Raw genomic sequence first — 17,665 nt, forward strand, 5'->3', positions numbered from 1 at the left:
TTGAGGGTTCGGGGAGCGAACATATCCATTTGATCCTGTTGTTTCTTGAGCGTTTCCTGTGTCCCCATGTGTGTTTTGGAGAGTTTGTGTGTGGCAACAGCTCAGTGTGTGGCAATAACTCAGTGGCATGTGTGTTTTTGAAGATGCGTGCAGGGTGGTTGTGTGTGTGATTGTGAGATGGAATGGGATGCATGTTTACAGGGTTGCGGAGCAGGGCTGGGTGGCAGCAGCCTGCAGAGACGATGGGATTGGAAAAAGGAGTCTGCCTCTGCGTCCCACTGCTAAGTCAGCGGGAGACATGGCAGCTATCTCCTCGCTCTCCGTCTCCATCTAACTCACTAACTCCGATTCCATGCTCACTACCTTTCTTCTTTCCTCAGAGCAAAGCCTGTTCCTCTCCCGTTCATCTTTTTTTCTCTAGCCTATCCAATCATCTGCTCCTCCTGATGATTCCTTCCAACATTTCCAAATGGTTTTCTTCTCTTTGCAGTCATCTCTCCCTCTTACTGTTTAGTTTTTCTGCTTTTGGCTTGACAAAACTAACTGTAAATCCTCCATTGCTGTCAAAGTTTGGATAAAGTCACATTTAAGTTTTTGGAAAATATATGTTTGAATGAAGCATTTTAGCTCTAAAACAAAAAGCTTTTTAAGGTTTTTTTTCAATTTCCATGCATTTTTTTTATACACTCCATCAATCAGGAAACTCATTTTCATTTCAAGCCACAAAATGTCTTCATAGAGGTCGTATTGTTCACCAGAAACTAGGCTTACGTGAGTTCAAAAAGAACTACAGGTTCAAACCGAGTATTTTCTCTCAGTTTGTAGCTCAGTAAAAGACTTAATAACCTTAAATATGTTCGCCTTTCACAAATGTCCCAGTTAAAGTACGGCTTTGACAAACGGGCTGCTTTCTGCTCCTGACTCTCTCCCTCCTGTGTGTTTAGGGTCGTAACCTGATCCCAGCGGCGCCGGGTAACAGCCGCCTGAACTACACGGTGCTGATTGGAGAGACTCCCTGCGTCCTGACCCTGTCTGAGAGCCAGCTGCTGTGCGAATGGCCCAACCTCACCGGACAACACAAAGTCACGGTCAGTTCACAACTCTCTGTCACCACCAAAAACACTCTTTTTGACTGTTTTTTTTTTTTTTTTAACTTTTCTGTCCCAAACTGTCTAACTAAGTGTTAGTGCATACTAACGTTTAGTATGCACTAAAGCATCAGTATGCTTAACTTTGTTAGCATAAACAAAACTGCAAGAACCACAACTACTTGCAGTTGTGGTTCTTGCAGGGATTTTGCCCTGAACAAGCCCCGCCTTCTGCCACACTCAAACAATTAAAATGCTACAGTTGTCTGTTTTTGTGTTATTTTTTTGTAGCAGAATGCAGGTACTCAACAGCAACTACATAAAACCTGCTCTACTACCACGCATACAAACTAATAACTGACAGATAAAATATACTTTATTTTCTACTTCTGGGTTGTCTCGGCCCTTTCTGATGCCGCCCTGGGCAACTGCCCAGATAGCCTATATCATAACCGACGCTGCACTCACCTTTTCAATAAATGTTTTAATGCCTCCAACCAAACATGTCTGAACATTCTCAGTTTTCCAGGTTTTTATGTGCAGGAAAGTTTAAAGGAAGCCATTCTGTTTCAAACATTCATTTAGAAATGTCTCTCTCCATTCATTTCTATGGAATTCAGCACAAAAGAAATTTGAAATGTTCACCTTTTGCTGCTGTTTACTGTCGTGGAAAATTCTTTCTTATGTCTCATCGTCTCTTACTGCCTGTGTGTCAAGTCCATAATGTGCTACTGGGGAAGAGGTAACCCTCCACAGGAAAGAGGCTTTAAAGTCAAAATAATAGTTCAATTAATCTCCATTTATGTAATATTGACGCTTTAAAACTTTCAGATTTATCACATGTGTTAACGCATTAATGTTGACAGCACTTCTAAATATTCTTTGCAACTCATAAAATGCTCAATATCCTCAACTTTCCACACATTATTTTCAGTTAAATGAACCTCCATTACCATTTAAGCTGATCATTTACCCTCTTTACTTCAAATTATTCCACTTCCTGATGAATCTGGAAACGTTCCGCTCAGTCTCACCTCACCATGTTTTGTCGTTGAGGTATATAAATAATCCCATGTGTCTTTTTGAAACAATTCCTTCTGACAGATTCAGGATATGCTCTGCTGCGCCCGCGCTGTGAGGCTGCTGTTAAATATGCTGCGCTTAATTAACACATTGATCCTCATTGGCTTCCAGGCAACCTGTTGCTGAAAATAAGTTCACTTTAGTCACAAGAGATAGAAACTTGATAAATGCTTCTTTTTTTTTTCTTTGAACAACATTTAAAGCTCAGGATCTGCAGGAAGTTTAGTACTGAGTTTGATCAGTTAAGTGGATAAGGAACTCAATTAACTGTTCTTGTAATAATCTCTACTCTGAACCTGTGGAGACATGTTCAGAGCCATGTTTCTTTTTTTATCCACTGGGGCATCTTGTCTTCAACAGCAGTGCAGCCATCAGCAGTTCTCCGCTGCGGATGCTGCTGGTTTTTACATTGAAGGCTTCCTTAATGCCCTTTTTCTCTGCTTTTTTTATGAGCTTCATTTAAGTATGATGATGGAGACATTTACTTATACACGGAATATAATGTGACTAACCTTCAGTAAATCTCCAGCCAGGCACTTCTCCACCCACCCTCCACTCTAATAAGACTGTCACCCACTTCTCATTTGGACCAGCACTTAAAGTGATAGTTCACATTTTCTGACAGAGCTTTTATTGAAAGTGATGTAAACAATGGGTTGCACCTAAAGACAGAGTTCTATGTGCTATTCCAAGCAAACCTGTTAATTTTCTTTAAGTTCCTTCCTCTCATTTTGTCACCACAAACTTCAATGGTTTTTACCTGATGGACCAATAAAAAGTAGACCAGATAAACGTACAGATCAGTGTTCAGGTTTTGCAATAGATTGTTGATTATCTTTCTGTTTGGACTCTGCAGTTTTAGCACATGAACAGATTGTGACCTAAATTATTCTGAGGTGCAGCTTACTGTGGGACATTTGCCCGATTTAATCGAACTGTAGTTTGTTTGTGTTGAAAGTTCGGTTCATGTCACATTCTGATGTGGATAAAAACTCTGGTCCACCTAAAAACCTAGGTCTCAGGTCAGTTGAAGTGAACTCCAGTGTGGTTCGAATGCATATGTGACCAGAGACCTGGTTCAAAAGCAGGAAGTGGGCTGCAGCACAGGGTATTCTGGGTAAATACAGCCAAGACAAACATGCATGTCTTGTGATAGAGATAGAAATGGTTTGTGGTCTTTTACAAACGACAAAAGTGAAATCCTTTAACTGCTAAAATGTGGCAGCACTCCATTTGTTTACATTTCATGAAGAAGGAAGTTGTACTCAGTGTCTTCAGAGGTTTTTGGGTTGTTTCACTCAGTGGTTCTTGGTGTAGCACCCCCACAGCTGAGGGTGGTGAACAGTTTTTTTTTTAAGGTTTAGTTTGTGCAGTTTGAAGACGAACCGTACAAGTTCATAATGTAATAAATTTTGCAATTTTAGTTCGCAATTGAACCAAGTCTACTGGACTCTCATATCTGCAAATATCCTTAGACGTGTGTCAGTGCCATTCTAAGTAAATATATGTACTGTCATTTATAATTGTGTGAATTACGGGGAATCTGTGACTAAAACTTAACCTATTTGTTGTTTTTCAATAGTTATTGTTTGTAAAAATCATTCAGTCCCAAAATAACAGTTCAGATGAATCAATAAAAGGTATTCATACCTACTTGTAAGTGTTTGCAACTGTATGAAGTGGCATTTTGACATTCCCTTAATGTCTGAAATTTACAATGTCATGGAAATAGCCTTGTGGAAATGTCAGGCTTAAAAGAACTGTTCAGCTTTGCTTGTCTCAAGCTGTCTGCAGTACTGCGACTAAACTCCCTGATTCACTCTGACTGAAGCAGACCTTGGAAATCACCGAGTTCCCCTTAGGAGCGTCTGCGCCATTGAAGGTCAAACCTCATCCTGGCGACATGGCGCTCAGCATGAATACATTTGGATTCCTCTTTTTAAATATCCCAAAAGTGCACTCAGTCAGCTCCATCCACAGCTTTTAAACTTATTACCAGTGTCCTCTCACAGTCATCTCACTATATCTTTATGACATTTACTCCATGCTAGCTACAGTCAATAAACCTAGAAAGCTACTGACAGCGCATCCGTGTAATTCAATATGATAGCTCTCAATGGAACCAGCCAGCTCCAAGGTGGATCTCTCAAAGTTTTTCACTCCCTCCCCCCCACTTTCCTGTTTTTTGAACGAAATGTCATGTTAAATATCGGAGTGATGCGATATGTCGGAGGGGGTGGTGGAGTTCTTTCGTGTGACAATAGCCGTGGAAAAAAATAGAGCTGTCTGTTCCTATTTGCTCTTCTGTGTGTGTGGGGGTGTGTGTGTGAGTGCAACTACATACCCTGTGTTTATGGCTTGCCTTTGGTGTGTGTGTGTGTGTGTGTGTGTGTGTGTGTGCGTGTGTGTGTGTGCGTGTGCGTGTGCGTGTGTGTGCGTGTGCGTGTGTGTGCGTGTGTGTGTGTGTGTGTGAGCACTCCGGTCTTTGTGGTGTATGTTGTGCAGGACACAGCTGTAGCAAAACATTATTCCCTGTACACAATGACCTACATACAGGGGACCCCAATGGGCGTCAATACATACTGGCCCCAGGTTTGTGTTGTTATGTGTGTGTGCCCGTGTGTTGGTGCACTGTAAGAAATGTTGCATGTGTATCAGCGTGTCTTTGTGCATGCCCTCAGATGTTCAGCTGTGTGTTGGCAGCTGTGTGCCTCCCTTGAGTTTTTGAAGAAACTTGTTTGTTGTTTTGGCCTTCAGCTTTTTAAGTTCCTCTGCCAGTCCTTCAGTCTGTCAGTCGAATAAAAATAGACAAGCTACGAAAATATATCAACGCCTCCATGTTACTTAACCTCTTCTGAATTCATGTCATTTGATGTGTCACCTAATTGGTTTCCTCAACCATACCAGTGCCCCCATTTGAGGTTGTTACCTTACACTCTTATCGTTAGGGGAAAGGTGATGATCCTACCCTCAATCCAACCTTTTTCCTATCGATGAATGCATAGTATATTTGTCCTACAAGGTCACCTCTACAATAATGTTATCTAAGAAGCAATTTAAAAGGGAACTGCATGACCTTTGACTTGTCATGAAAGTCTGCAGCTGATTTAGGCTGCAAGAAGGGAAACAAGACTTTCCGCAGATAACTGGAAGACTGAATAGATTTTTATATCCTATAGATCAGTGGTTCTCAGTCTTGGTAACTCTGAACCAACTGTCCAGCATGTTTTAGGTGTTTCTCTGGTGCCGCACGCCCGACTTAATGATTAGCAGGGTTCTGCAGCACTTGGTGACATTTTGAGAAGGTAATATAATCATTTTTAATCATCAGCTGTTTTGTACTCGATAAACTTCTAAAACATTGGTTTGAGGGCCGGGATTATGAACCAGTTTATCACAGCTTTAGACTTACATTCTCTAACTGTACACCCTCTACACGCCGTCATCAGCAGCCAGAGGAGCCTGTTCAGTGACAGACTGCTGCTTCCCAAGTGCCGGACCAATAGATTTAAGAACTTTTTTGTCCCCCATGCCTTCAGACTGTACAATTCCTCATTGGGGGGGGGGAGGTGACACAGGACAGAGGGTAAAAGGAGTAAGTGACCCATTGTATTTTTCTCCATACTTATCAGGTCAAATCACTGGTCAATCTATCCGCCAAATTCTTATTTTTTTTTGTGTTGTATTTATATTTACTTATATTCTATATTTTTATTCCTTGTTTCTTGCATAATTTAAGGTTTTGGTTACTCACATTTAGTGTGTACCTTAGTACACACTAAATGTGAGTACTAAGGTACTCACATTTAGTGTGTGAGTACCTTACCCACACTTTTTTGTATTCTTTTGTACTTTTGCTTACTGTGTGTTATCTTTGTTTTTTGCCTGGGAGCTGCTGGTAACTTCAATTTCCTGAGGGAGTCTTCCCAAAGGATCAATAAAGTACAAGTCTAAGTCTAAGTCTAAGGTAGTAGAAACGTACCACAAAAACTTGACCATCCATGGCTTTGGCATGGTTTTACAAAAGAAGTTACATCAGGAGCTGCAGCAGTGAGTAGCCTGGGAAAGGACAAGACTACTCTACAAAGCATCGTCCCAGAGGTTCAGGTTGAAGCGCTTAATCACAATCCAACTGTTTTCTTGTAGAACTCGTTTGGCCCTGATTTGTAGAGGACAGAGTTCTGCCCCAAGTGGAGGGGTTAAAGTGTTTTACTGTCTTTTTCCCTTATTGTTTATCAATGAGGGAAAATGGAGTGGTATTGATAGGTGGATTGATGCATTACCCGCAATGATGCGAGTGCTGTGATTTACTGGTCGATTTACATTCCCACCCTCATCTATTGTCACCTGTTCTGGGTAGTTAAGAAAAGAACAAGTGTCACCCTCATGGCATCTGGGCTGTCCCTAGGAAAAAGGGTGGCTTGTACTTCTGGCTAGGATGGCTTCTGGACGCTCCCCTGTTGAGGTGTTTCAGGTACGTCCCACCAGGAGGAAACCCAGTGGAAGATCCAGAACATGCTGGACTGTTTCTCAACTGACCTGGGAATGCCTTGGGATTCCCCCAGGAGAGCTGGTCTCTGGAGAGGAATGTACAGGCTGGTTACACAGATTGGTTACCAGATCCCGGATTAGCCTAAAGATAATGGGTAAATGAAATGGATGGTGGTGAAAAATGTGCAACCAATTTGACATTTTTCCAAAGTTGCTCACTTTGTAGAACACAGAAGGCAAATTTCAGACTTTCTGAGCCTTAATGGGAACTCAGTCTGTTAGTTTCTCTCAGGACATAATTCCTATCAACACAGACTATTAGTTGCCTAGTCCTAAAAGGCCATTCTAATTGCCTTTGCTACTGCAAATTTAATTTGTAGCTATTGATTATATTGATATTGATGTAACAGCTTCTTACTTTCTGTCTTTTATATTCAGACTTTGTTAATGTCAACATGAAAGTGCTCTTACAAGAACTTCAAAGCTTATAATCACACTTCATTTGAATCGGTTATCAACCCCCTTGGGGGATATCTTGATTTGATGGATTCCAGTGACACACCGTGCATATATAAATGTAGTTAGTCAGAGAAAAAAAACATCAGATGTGTTTGACTTTCCATAATTACCACGACTCCTTGGGGAGAGATTTAAATGCTGGTGATTACTTTGTTTGATTACTTATGCTGTGTGTGAATATATGCGTAGTCTATGTGTGTGTGTGTGTGTGTGTGTGTGTGTGTGTGTGTGTGTGTGTATGCCCTGAATGGGTAATCTTTTATGACGTTATTATGACATTAATGTCTGTTTCGTCCTGTACCACACTGCTTTATCCTTGTCCATATGCCCATCATTCACATTCTGACCTAAATCAGTTAAAGTTGACAGTGATGGACGAGAACATTAGAAAACATCTAACCCAAATACAGAGCCGTCACAGACAGCTACCTAGGAGAGTACTGGGCAAGTTTTGAAATCTTCATTATCAAAGCCGTCTGAAGTTGCTCCTCTGCCCCCCCGGAGGCAGGAATCGAAAAGCTTTCCTACAAGAAATGTTCACAACGATGGAGGTGATGTAAGCCTTCGCAGCGCAAGCCTGTCAGAGATATCTGTTTAGCGTGACTACACAACATATAAAAATTTAATGACCTTTGCTTTAGAGATCGGCTCGGCCAGTTTCTCTTTCATCAGATCAACAACTTTTGATCCTTTCAGACAACTTTGTCTGATCTCAAACAGGTGCTGTTGCAGAAATGAACCGTGATTTTTTCTCTCTCATCCTCTCTCTCTTGCTCTCCATGGATGGCGCTAGTAGAAAATCAAAGTGGGTGGTGGAACATGTCTGCACAGAGATATCCTAGCCCTTAATGACTGTAGTTGAGCTGCCTTTGAGCAATGCCATAAACTCTTTGCTCAACCAGTTCAGTTAGGCACAAGCAGAGGAACTACAATAAATCATAGTGGTGCAGGTGACTGTTTTAATGTTGAAATGAATATAAAGGTGGGTCCACATGAGAGGTGGAGATTTAGGGCCTTTTCACATCTGATAGTCCGGTAGACTTGGTTTGACTGGGGACCAAAATTTCAACATCTTGCATTTTCCAATGGTATGGTTCTCTTTCACACTGCACTGTATCAAACGATTCAATCTAATTGAAAAACGTTTTTATCTCCTGGCCTGTGGTGGCACTATAGGGAGAACCACTGAAGGAAACGACATGATAACCTCTGAAGAAGACCAGTTCAACTTCCTTCTTCAAAATGTAAACAATTGGATTGGTGTCAGTCTTCAGCGGCCTTTACTTTTGTCATTGGTAAAATACTACAAACCATTTCTCCCTCTATCGCAAGACATGCATGTTTGTTTTGGTTAAACTTACCCAGAATGCCATGTGCTATAGTCCACTTCCTGTTTGTGGAGTGGTCTGCAAACCAGACTTCACTTCAACCAAACTGAGACTTAGGTTTTTTGGCAGACCAGAGTTCGCTTTTTTGATCCACATCAGAGTTTGATTGCTCATTCAAACGCCCCCAAACAAACCAGTTTGATTAAAGCGGTCTTAACAGGGCTGGTGTGAATGCACCATAACTCTAATAGGGGTTTTCTAAATATTACATACAAGTCCAAATATAGCTACACTTAACAACACTTCAAGCACACAATAGTTCTTACTATCAATGCATTCTGGTATAATTCTGAACCACTCTGTGTGGCGGCATTTTTAGAGTTCATTTAAATTGGCTCAAATTTGACTTAGTCAAAGTCAGGGAACTTTCAGAATATTTATCTGTTCAAAAATTACCCTTAATATGTGTTTTAATGTTGAAAAACATAACTGTGTCCAACCTTTCTGTTTGTAGTTGTTTATTTTAAGTGAAATTTAAAACATTTTGTGTTTATCCTCTTTTTTTTAATCCCTGCATGTTTTGCTTTGTGTCAGTATTGACAGAACGATGCCACCACCATGCTAGACAATTGGTTCAGTTCTTTTGTGTTGGAATGCATAACTTCAAGGGTAACTGTGGTGGCTGTGATCCAATGGCTCAATGTTAGTCTTGTCTGACCATAGAGGTGTCCTTCATACGGCATGTTGGCTGCCAATTACAGTAGGTAAAGCGGGTCAAAGGTGTCAAAACATTGGTGTGCCAACAGTTTTTAGTTTAGAACTAGAATAGAGTCTGGTGGTTCCTTCGCATGCTGACCAATTTCTTTCCTTCAGAAGGTTGACATTTTGGGTCTGATGGTAAAATTTTGTATTTTAACAAGACAAAAATCCTCAACATCAGAAGTTGTTTTAACATGGACAGAATACCGTAAAGAAATATTCTGGACTGCATTTCAAATTCAGGTTCACCCTGCAGAAAGCAACCAGTTTATATAAACAAATTTACTGAAACCTTTTGATTACTACAAGAAGTCAGTGGACAAGGTGCAACTCTCCAAAGACATCTGATCAAATATCAGCTGGGGTGAATGTACAGTTGGAACCAGAAGTTTACATACTCTGAATAAAGACGCATACAACTTTATTTCCCACTGTTTGAAGTTAAGTCTGACCAAACACCTCTTGTTTTTGGTCAGTTAGAATTACCAAAATAATTTCTGTATGCATCTCTGTGAATCTTGAAGGATCTTAATCTCGCCCTACCCTGTTTTTGTGCTTAGATCCGTGCTGGTGGATTCGAATACTCCCCAGGAACTCTTCACATCTACTCGGACAGTCTTCTCACCCTGCCCGCCATCATTGGCATTGGAGGGGGCGGTGGCCTGCTCCTCTTGGTGATCATCGCTGTTCTGATAGCCTACAAGAGGAAGTCGAGGGACGCGGACCGCACCCTGAAGCGCCTCCAGCTCCAGATGGACAACCTGGAGTCACGAGTGGCCCTGGAGTGTAAAGAAGGTGGGTGCTCTTCGAGCAAAGCAAATTCATTGACAGTGATGCTGATTTAAGTATTTAAGCCTTCCTTGTTGGTAGAATAGAACAATTTTAAAGATAATTTTAAACATGACTTTAATAAATTTGATTTACAGCTAAGTACAGCATTGAGTAGACAGAGACGGTTAGAAAAGTGAATGAATCTGGAGAGAGGTGGAGATGCAATAAATTACTGTTGGATACTGTCATTATCACTACCAGCGTCTTTAGGGTACGCATGCTGAGTTAAAAGCATAAACTGCCAATGTTGAGTTGTGGTGAATAAACCATTTAACTTGTGATTTTCTATAACATTTATACAGCAGGAGTTCAGAGTCACTTGAGTTTTAGACTAGCGGTGTGATTTGTTTAAGTTTTTAATCAAGCTAATTGGAGGGTCTGTAATTGATTAACCAAAATTAATCACATTTAATAAAAATGAGCAACATTTTTCATTCAAAAACCCTTTTTGCAGCTAAATTATTCTAAATTATTAAACAAATACACATATGAGCTTAACAACAAAGATATTTATTGTTTTTAATCTGTTACTTAGGTTATTCCACAAGAATATTGGTATAAAGTGACTTTATACCCATTTAGCTTTCTAGTGTTTTAGGAACCTCTGATAATTCATGAAACTACTTTGAAAAAAGTCATTCTTTAGAAATCTGGACTGTGGACGCTGACGTTAGCATTGGGGACGTCTGTGCTGCTGCTACATGTTTAGCATCAAAATCCTTTTTTAATCTCGAATAGCTTTGGTGATAGACTAACTTGCACACAAGAGTAGTCTTCTCTAACATCCCAACAGATCCTTTATGAAGCATAAATAAACTCTCAGTGGGCCGAGAGAAGCAGTTTTGTCATCCATTGCTGTTGTGTGTGGATGTTGCTTGTGCGTCAGATTTATGGGTGTACCAGAAACACGTAAACATGAAAGTTCCAGCTCAGTTACATTTTTTTAGCTTTGGTATGTAAAAAAAATTTTTTTGATTAATTCTATTAAAATGTTTAAGACATTAAAAGTCCATGTAATTAATTAAAAAATAATATATTAAAATCTCAGCTCATTAGACATATTACAATATTGTTTAAAAAATTCATAACAAGCAGATGAAGTGGATTCCCTTTGGGTTTTACATTCTGGTGAAACTGAAACTCATTCCTGGTAAATATTGACATGTTGCTCTGTTAGAGCTCGAAATACCTTTTTTTTTATTGTCATAAAAATTTGGCAATTGGACCATCATTAATAACATCAGTACAGGAGGAAATGTACATTTTGGCTGTTCATTGAGAGATTTACAGAGTGCATGTAGCAGTCTGGTAGTGAGACTCTTAAGACTTTTTGTTCAGAAAACATGCAGTTGTAAAATTTTTATTAGTTTTGGAATTACCATGTCAGCTGTGATCTACCCACATATCATACGATTTCCATAGGCACTCTCTGAGAGCCTTAAAATCTCTGTCGCTAAAATCTAAATGAGGTTTGGGCATCGGGGGATGTGAAAGTCATTTCAGCGAACGGTCAGATTGTTTGTGAATTTTGTCTCACAGATCTCCACTTTAAAGGAACTTCTTACATCAGGAACGCATCAAAAATGTCACACATACTTCAAAGACATCACAGGACTTGATGTTCCACAAAATCTCCTTCAGTTCCTCATGTTGAGACCCACAGAACATGCTTTTTATAAACACCAGCCTTCCTGGAAAGACGGGGAAAAAAGTCACAGCAGCTTTTTGATTACACGTAAATGTTTTAGATCATCAAACAAATGTTTATATTAAAGATAACCAGAGTAAATTCGCAAGGCAGCTTTCAAATTACATTTTATTTATAAATGGAGAAAGCCATCCAACCCAGCCTGGACCTGTATGCAAAAGTAATTGCCCCCTAAACCTAATCACTAGGTCCCCCACGCTGCCACTAGGAGTTTTTCTTAACTGGCAGTGAGTCTTGTATATTGCTCTGAATTTTGACCATATGTTCTTTGCAGATTTGCTTTTTTTAATTCAGAATGGAAAGTTTTTAAGCCTGAACGACCCAATTAAATTCAGCCAAAAGTAGATCACTGAAAACTTGCCTTTTATTTTTGCTTTTTTTCATTATGCTTTAGATCATTCTCCTGCTGCTTAACTGCAGTGAGGTTGAGCTTACGAACCAGATTTTCTTCATCAGAATTTACTGGTTGAAAGAATTTCTGGTTCCATTGAGAAAAACAAATCATCTGGGTTCTAAAGCAACCTAGTTGCTCCATACCATTACAGTAAACACTACAGAGGTTTTGTTGGTATAAAGTTATTTTTCTGAAAGACTGTGATATCTTTGCGTCAGATGTAACAGGAATCACACTTTCCAAAAATAATATCTACCCAAAGAAAGGTCTTATGGGACTTTAAGATGTTTGTCACTTTGTAGGTGGGCCTTCATTTCATTTTCATTTTAGTGAAAAAAATGAAAATGGTGTGAACGCATCCAAGTTGAGTCATCAACTTTGGATGATGACATCATTTCCTTCATGTCCCTGAAGGAAATTATATCAGCCTTTCTGTAGATGTTATTCTAGCTTCATTTGAGGCCTTCTGCTCGAGTCCTTGATGTAACTTTGAAATAGTTCTGCATTACAGAACCTATGAGGGTTCACCTCTCTTCGTTGTTTTTTCATTTGCAGATAAAAGCTCTGATTAGAGTTGACTGGAGACCCTGAGAAAGCTTTGTAAACCATCAATTCTTGAACCTTCATTAGATTGGTGTGTGATGGGATGCTATGTGGTTAATTATTGAGGGTTAAGGTCATGGGTTTTAGAGAGGCCTTTTAGGTGCGAGTGACTGACTATAAGGCATACTGCTGTAGGTGTTTACAGGTTAATGCCACAAGCACCCAAAGCCACGGCAAAAAAGTTCTAACATGATCACACCTCAGACTTGACACAGAGTCATAACTCTTAACAGCAGCCAGACGTGTCAAACAAAAGCTGTCAGAGGTTTTGAGTCAAAGCCCTTTATTTTTCAGAGCAACACTTGCACATAAACTGACAGAGGTGACATTTCCCCAAACGTGTCCTGACCTCGTTGGAGTGCCTCAGTTTAAGATGTCACTCGTGAAAAACATGCAATGTATGAATCAACAGCCAGTTTTGTGCAGGAGATGAAGCATGGCCCTGTTCCCACCCATCCCAAAGCACTCCGCCCCGCCTGCTGCACGCCCATCTGGCCCACAGAGAGGCAGAGGCGCGTGTGGGCGGAGTAGCAGATGAAGTGGGCGGTCCACCATGCGTGTGATAGCTAATGGTGTGTGGGTGTGTGTGTGTGTGTGTGTGTTTGGTTGTGCTCTAAAAAATCTGCAGAGAGAAGTAGCGGGATGCTTGGTTCAGTCATCCATGTAAAGCAGACATCACAGCAAATACCTTTATTTATAGTCTGCTGTTAATGGATACTTACACATTACAAGTCATGGTGAAGCGATACTTGTGAAACAGCTTACGGTAAAGAAGTAAACTAAATTAAAAGTATTTTTTAAAACAATTTTAGGATTAGACCATTGTGTGCCTAATTTGTGGATACCTGGGCTGTTACCTTTTCACCTAAATTGACTAGGGCCAGGACTTTAACGCTTTAATTGTCATGAATGAATTAAAACATTTTAACGCAATCGATCACTATTTTTTTAATATACAAAGGTTCCAGACAGAACCTTTTGTACTTGTGTGTTTCTGGTACGCCTGTAAATATGACGCACCAGCAGTGTTTTTCCTAAAAACAAAGCTTGGATTTATGGAAAGTTTGGTCTTCAAAAAAGCAAGAACAGTATAGCAAGCCAAGTTTAGTTCCTGGCTACCACAACATTAATTAGTTTATAATTATCCAATCAGTCAGATTGGCTATGTTCTTAGAGACACATTTAGCAGTTTTTTTCTTTCTTTTCTACATAATCTGTCTGTGGGTTAAACAAAGGAAATATTAATTTAGACCTTCATGTTTGCTGTTTCCACACTTTTCCTTTTCCTTGTATTCACTTCTTATTCATTGGACAGGTTTTGCTGTTGCTCCCTCTTTTATTATATATTTCTCTAGCAGTTATTCTCTTAAAAAAACAACTTCCGTTCCTCTCAGTAAAATTCCATCTTCAGACTTTTTTCTGTTTGCCACTTTCGTGTCTGTAAAATCCTAATCTCGCTCTCCTATTTTATTTTCTGCTTTTTTTTACTTCACTCCTCCTTTATCATCTTAGCTTCCTCTCATTTCTTTCGTCTCTCTGGTGGACCAAACAGTCCAATAACAGCTGGAGGAAATTATGCATGAAAACTCATCCGTTGCTCTCTTTAATAATTATCCAGTCATGCAATTAATTGACTTTCCTTTTCAGGAACTTGGTTTTTCTGTCTCTTGCCTTTGCCTCTTCTCTCCACCTGAGCCATCATTTCTTGTTCATTTCAGAGATTTTCGTTTCCCACTTTAATTTTTTCCCTGCCTTTTTTTTATAGATCTTTGCACAGATTGCTGTTATTGAAAACTGAAGTTAATACAAATATGTTTTGAGAGTAAATAGCTTGCATTATTTACATATGGGGATGAAATTTAATTTATAATTCAATTTATAATGTAGTAGACCTCTAGAAGCCAAAAGATGTGCATATTTTTGCCACATCTTGCAGTCATGTATTGAAAGATATATTCCTTTGTTAAATACATGACATTCTTTCTTACTCAAACAGGTGATATTAACATTTTTTTATGATCTGTCCACTCATTCTTTTATGTTTCTACCTGATTAAGTGTCTATCTGAACCTTGTTCTTCATCTCTGATGACATTCATTTCTTTATTTGTTCGGTTCTTTTGCTGCCTTTCTTCCTGTCTAGCTACTGTTGACTAATGGCTACAAGTGCCTTTAAAAATATTCTGAGGAAGAGCCAGGTTGGACTGAAATGTCAGTAAATGAGTCATTCTGACTCAAAATCTCTTGTCAGTACCTTTCCTCTTTGTAAGAAGAAATAGGAACAGAAGAAATTCCAACAGGCCAATCTTGTATATAACATTAAGTGATAGCTGCAGTAAAAAATAAAATGGTTTATAATTGTTCTTATCATCTGTGTCTTGTGAAATCACTAACACTCAGCTACACAAGTTTATTGTATTGATTTAATGTATGCAGAGAAATAAGTGATTAGCTTGCATTGCTAATTGTAGTTAGCATGAATGCTAAGTATTTGACCCGTCACGACCAAACCAGGAACAAGTCTTCCCTGAAGCGCTTTGAGCTCGTTACAGATTTTGAAAGTGTGGATTTTAAGATTTCTAATGATGTCAAACGCATGGAAATAAAAAACAAAAATAAAATGAGCATTTCATCACAGTACATCTACTGATGAAGGAAAACTCTATATTCTAGAGCGACTCATCTTTTCAGCTGTTGGTGTTGAGCAGCTCTACATCACAATTAGATCTACTTTATTATCTTGCAGATGGTGAGTTTCTCCTGAGTAGTTACTGAAGGCAGTGCAGGTACCACCATTGGTACCTTACCAGAGTTTAAGAACAAATAAAGTTACAATGTTAAAACTGAACCTCCAGTACCATCTTTATCCATCAGCCATTTTTTGCTGTGCAGCTTTCGCTGAGCTCCAGACGGACATCCACGAACTGACCCAGGAACTGGACGGCGCAGGGATTCCCTTCTTGGACTATCGCACATACGCAATGAGAGTCCTGTTCCCCGGAATTGAGGATCACCCTGTGCTTAAGGAGATGGAGGTACGGGTCAGTACACCATCAGCCAAATTTCATACTGAAACAAACTAACAATCAACTTAACAGAACCTAAAGCTAGCAGCCAATACTAATCCACTAACACTGCCTCTAAGTGTTTCTGAAGTTGTTTTTAATACTCTTAAAGTGTCCCTCTGGCTTTTCCGCTTAATTCCTCTTTTGCCATCATCCCACGATGGGCTTCATCAAAGGCAGGTTTTTGAAAAAAGTCTGACACGAAAAAGAGCCCAAGATGTCGTTTACCTCAAAGCAATCACATAACCTATATTTTACCTACTTTGCCTTTTATGTGTTTATCCCCATCACATTCAATGCAAATAACTTTTCAAGAGCCCTAGTGTCATCTTTAGTCGAGTCTCAGAGGAAAAGTTTCTTCAGGTTTTTTTTTTTAGGTAGAGTTCTAAACTTGTGATTCATTTAAATAAAATCCTATAAAAAATCACAAGCAAAAAAAATTGCTTAGGGAATATATGAAGGTAGTAGAGAAGGAAATTAAGAGGTTATTAGGACTGCTGCCTGCATTATACATCACTGCTGAGTTTCTAATTGAATTTTTGCATCCACCTTCTGAGCACAGCTGAATGACGACGGTGAAGCTGATATCTACAGACTTTTCACCACCCAGACCAGCAGAAGTAGAATTAATAGTACGTCTCCAAAAACTGCTCTCCCTCAGAGCTAAAAAAACACCAAAGCCAAGTTTGTAATCAGCAGAATCATTAAGATGTAGAATCCAGTCCAGCTCTGTTGGCTTTGATTGGAGCGCTGACTTTTTGGAGTAAAGGAATAATTTGTTTGACCTTTAACAGCTTCATTTAATCACTCTAATCCAGTCAGTAGATTTTCTTTGGAAAGGGAAGCTCTCTGGGTGGTCTTTGAACTGCCATTTTTTACCTTTTCTATTCATTCTTTGTGATTGAGCTTTAGCTTTATTTAAACAAAAAGACCCCCACTGCCCTGAGAGTTTCACTGGTTTTCATTTTAAAACTTTAAACTTTTATACAAATATGTCAGAGTAAGACGGAGGAATTTTGACAGTTTTTGACACCAAATGCAGATGAAATGACATTAAAGAAGAAAAACTGGAATAAACTTGAACACCACGACATCGCACCCACTTAATGACTAATTGTTTTCCAGCATATCTAGAAAATGCAACCAATTTTGTCTCACCGTAAGTAGAATCATAATGAAGTTGATCCAATTTGGTGTATTTGAGGTGAGAAAATGCTAACATTTATTGTTACCCAACAATATTAAACTAACTTCCCAATTAAAGGAAGGGGTCAAGGCCACGTTAGTCTGTTTCCTCATAATTTAACAATTTGATCACATGCTAATCTAACATGCTACAGTAGACATATTGTTTAAGCAAGTTCCAAAATTACCATTTTCACTGGACAAGCCCCCATTTGTTTTGTTTGATTGTGCTGTTGCTTCACTGGGCTTACAACTTCAACTTCATATTTTTCTGTATAATTCATTTGGTCCATATTGTGATCAATATGGTAAGATCACAACTGGATTGTTTTAACCGGTGGCAAAGTGCTGCTAATATACTTGGTATGTGTAGAATACTCCTCAACAGGCACCTCAGCTGCACACACACCTAGAGCAGTTTGACAGGATTTTGTGGTTGTGGTCTACATAGTCGTAGAAATGTCCTCTTACTGGTCACTTCACTATTATCTCTGGAAAGTTTGAATACGAAGCAGCCTAATATACAAAAGAATGAATTGCTAAAAAGGCAAAAATGTCCTACTCTCCTTTTCTTACCCGTACTTTTCACTGCAGGTGGGTGCTTTCTCAGTC

The 17,665-nt window shown here is 39.4% G+C and overlaps 1 protein-coding gene across 2 annotated transcripts in view; it reads left to right on the forward strand.

Annotated features, from left to right (window-relative positions):
- LOC102220729 (plexin-A1-like) overlaps positions 1-17,665 on the forward strand; it is a 289,583-nt gene that overhangs the window by 248,527 nt on the left and 23,391 nt on the right. Inside the window, exons 19-21 of one of the 2 annotated variants that reach the window (XM_023337491.1) lie at positions 945-1,088; positions 9,829-10,063; positions 15,696-15,844. In XM_023337491.1, coding sequence (XP_023193259.1) covers positions 945-1,088; positions 9,829-10,063; positions 15,696-15,844 — 528 coding nt within the window. The remainder of the gene's footprint in view (positions 1-944; positions 1,089-9,828; positions 10,064-15,695; positions 15,845-17,665) is intronic. The other variant, XM_023337496.1, reaches the window with a different exon arrangement.

This window comes from Xiphophorus maculatus, chromosome 1, assembly GCF_002775205.1.
Source record: "Xiphophorus maculatus strain JP 163 A chromosome 1, X_maculatus-5.0-male, whole genome shotgun sequence".
Taxonomy (NCBI): Eukaryota; Metazoa; Chordata; class Actinopteri; order Cyprinodontiformes; family Poeciliidae; genus Xiphophorus; species Xiphophorus maculatus.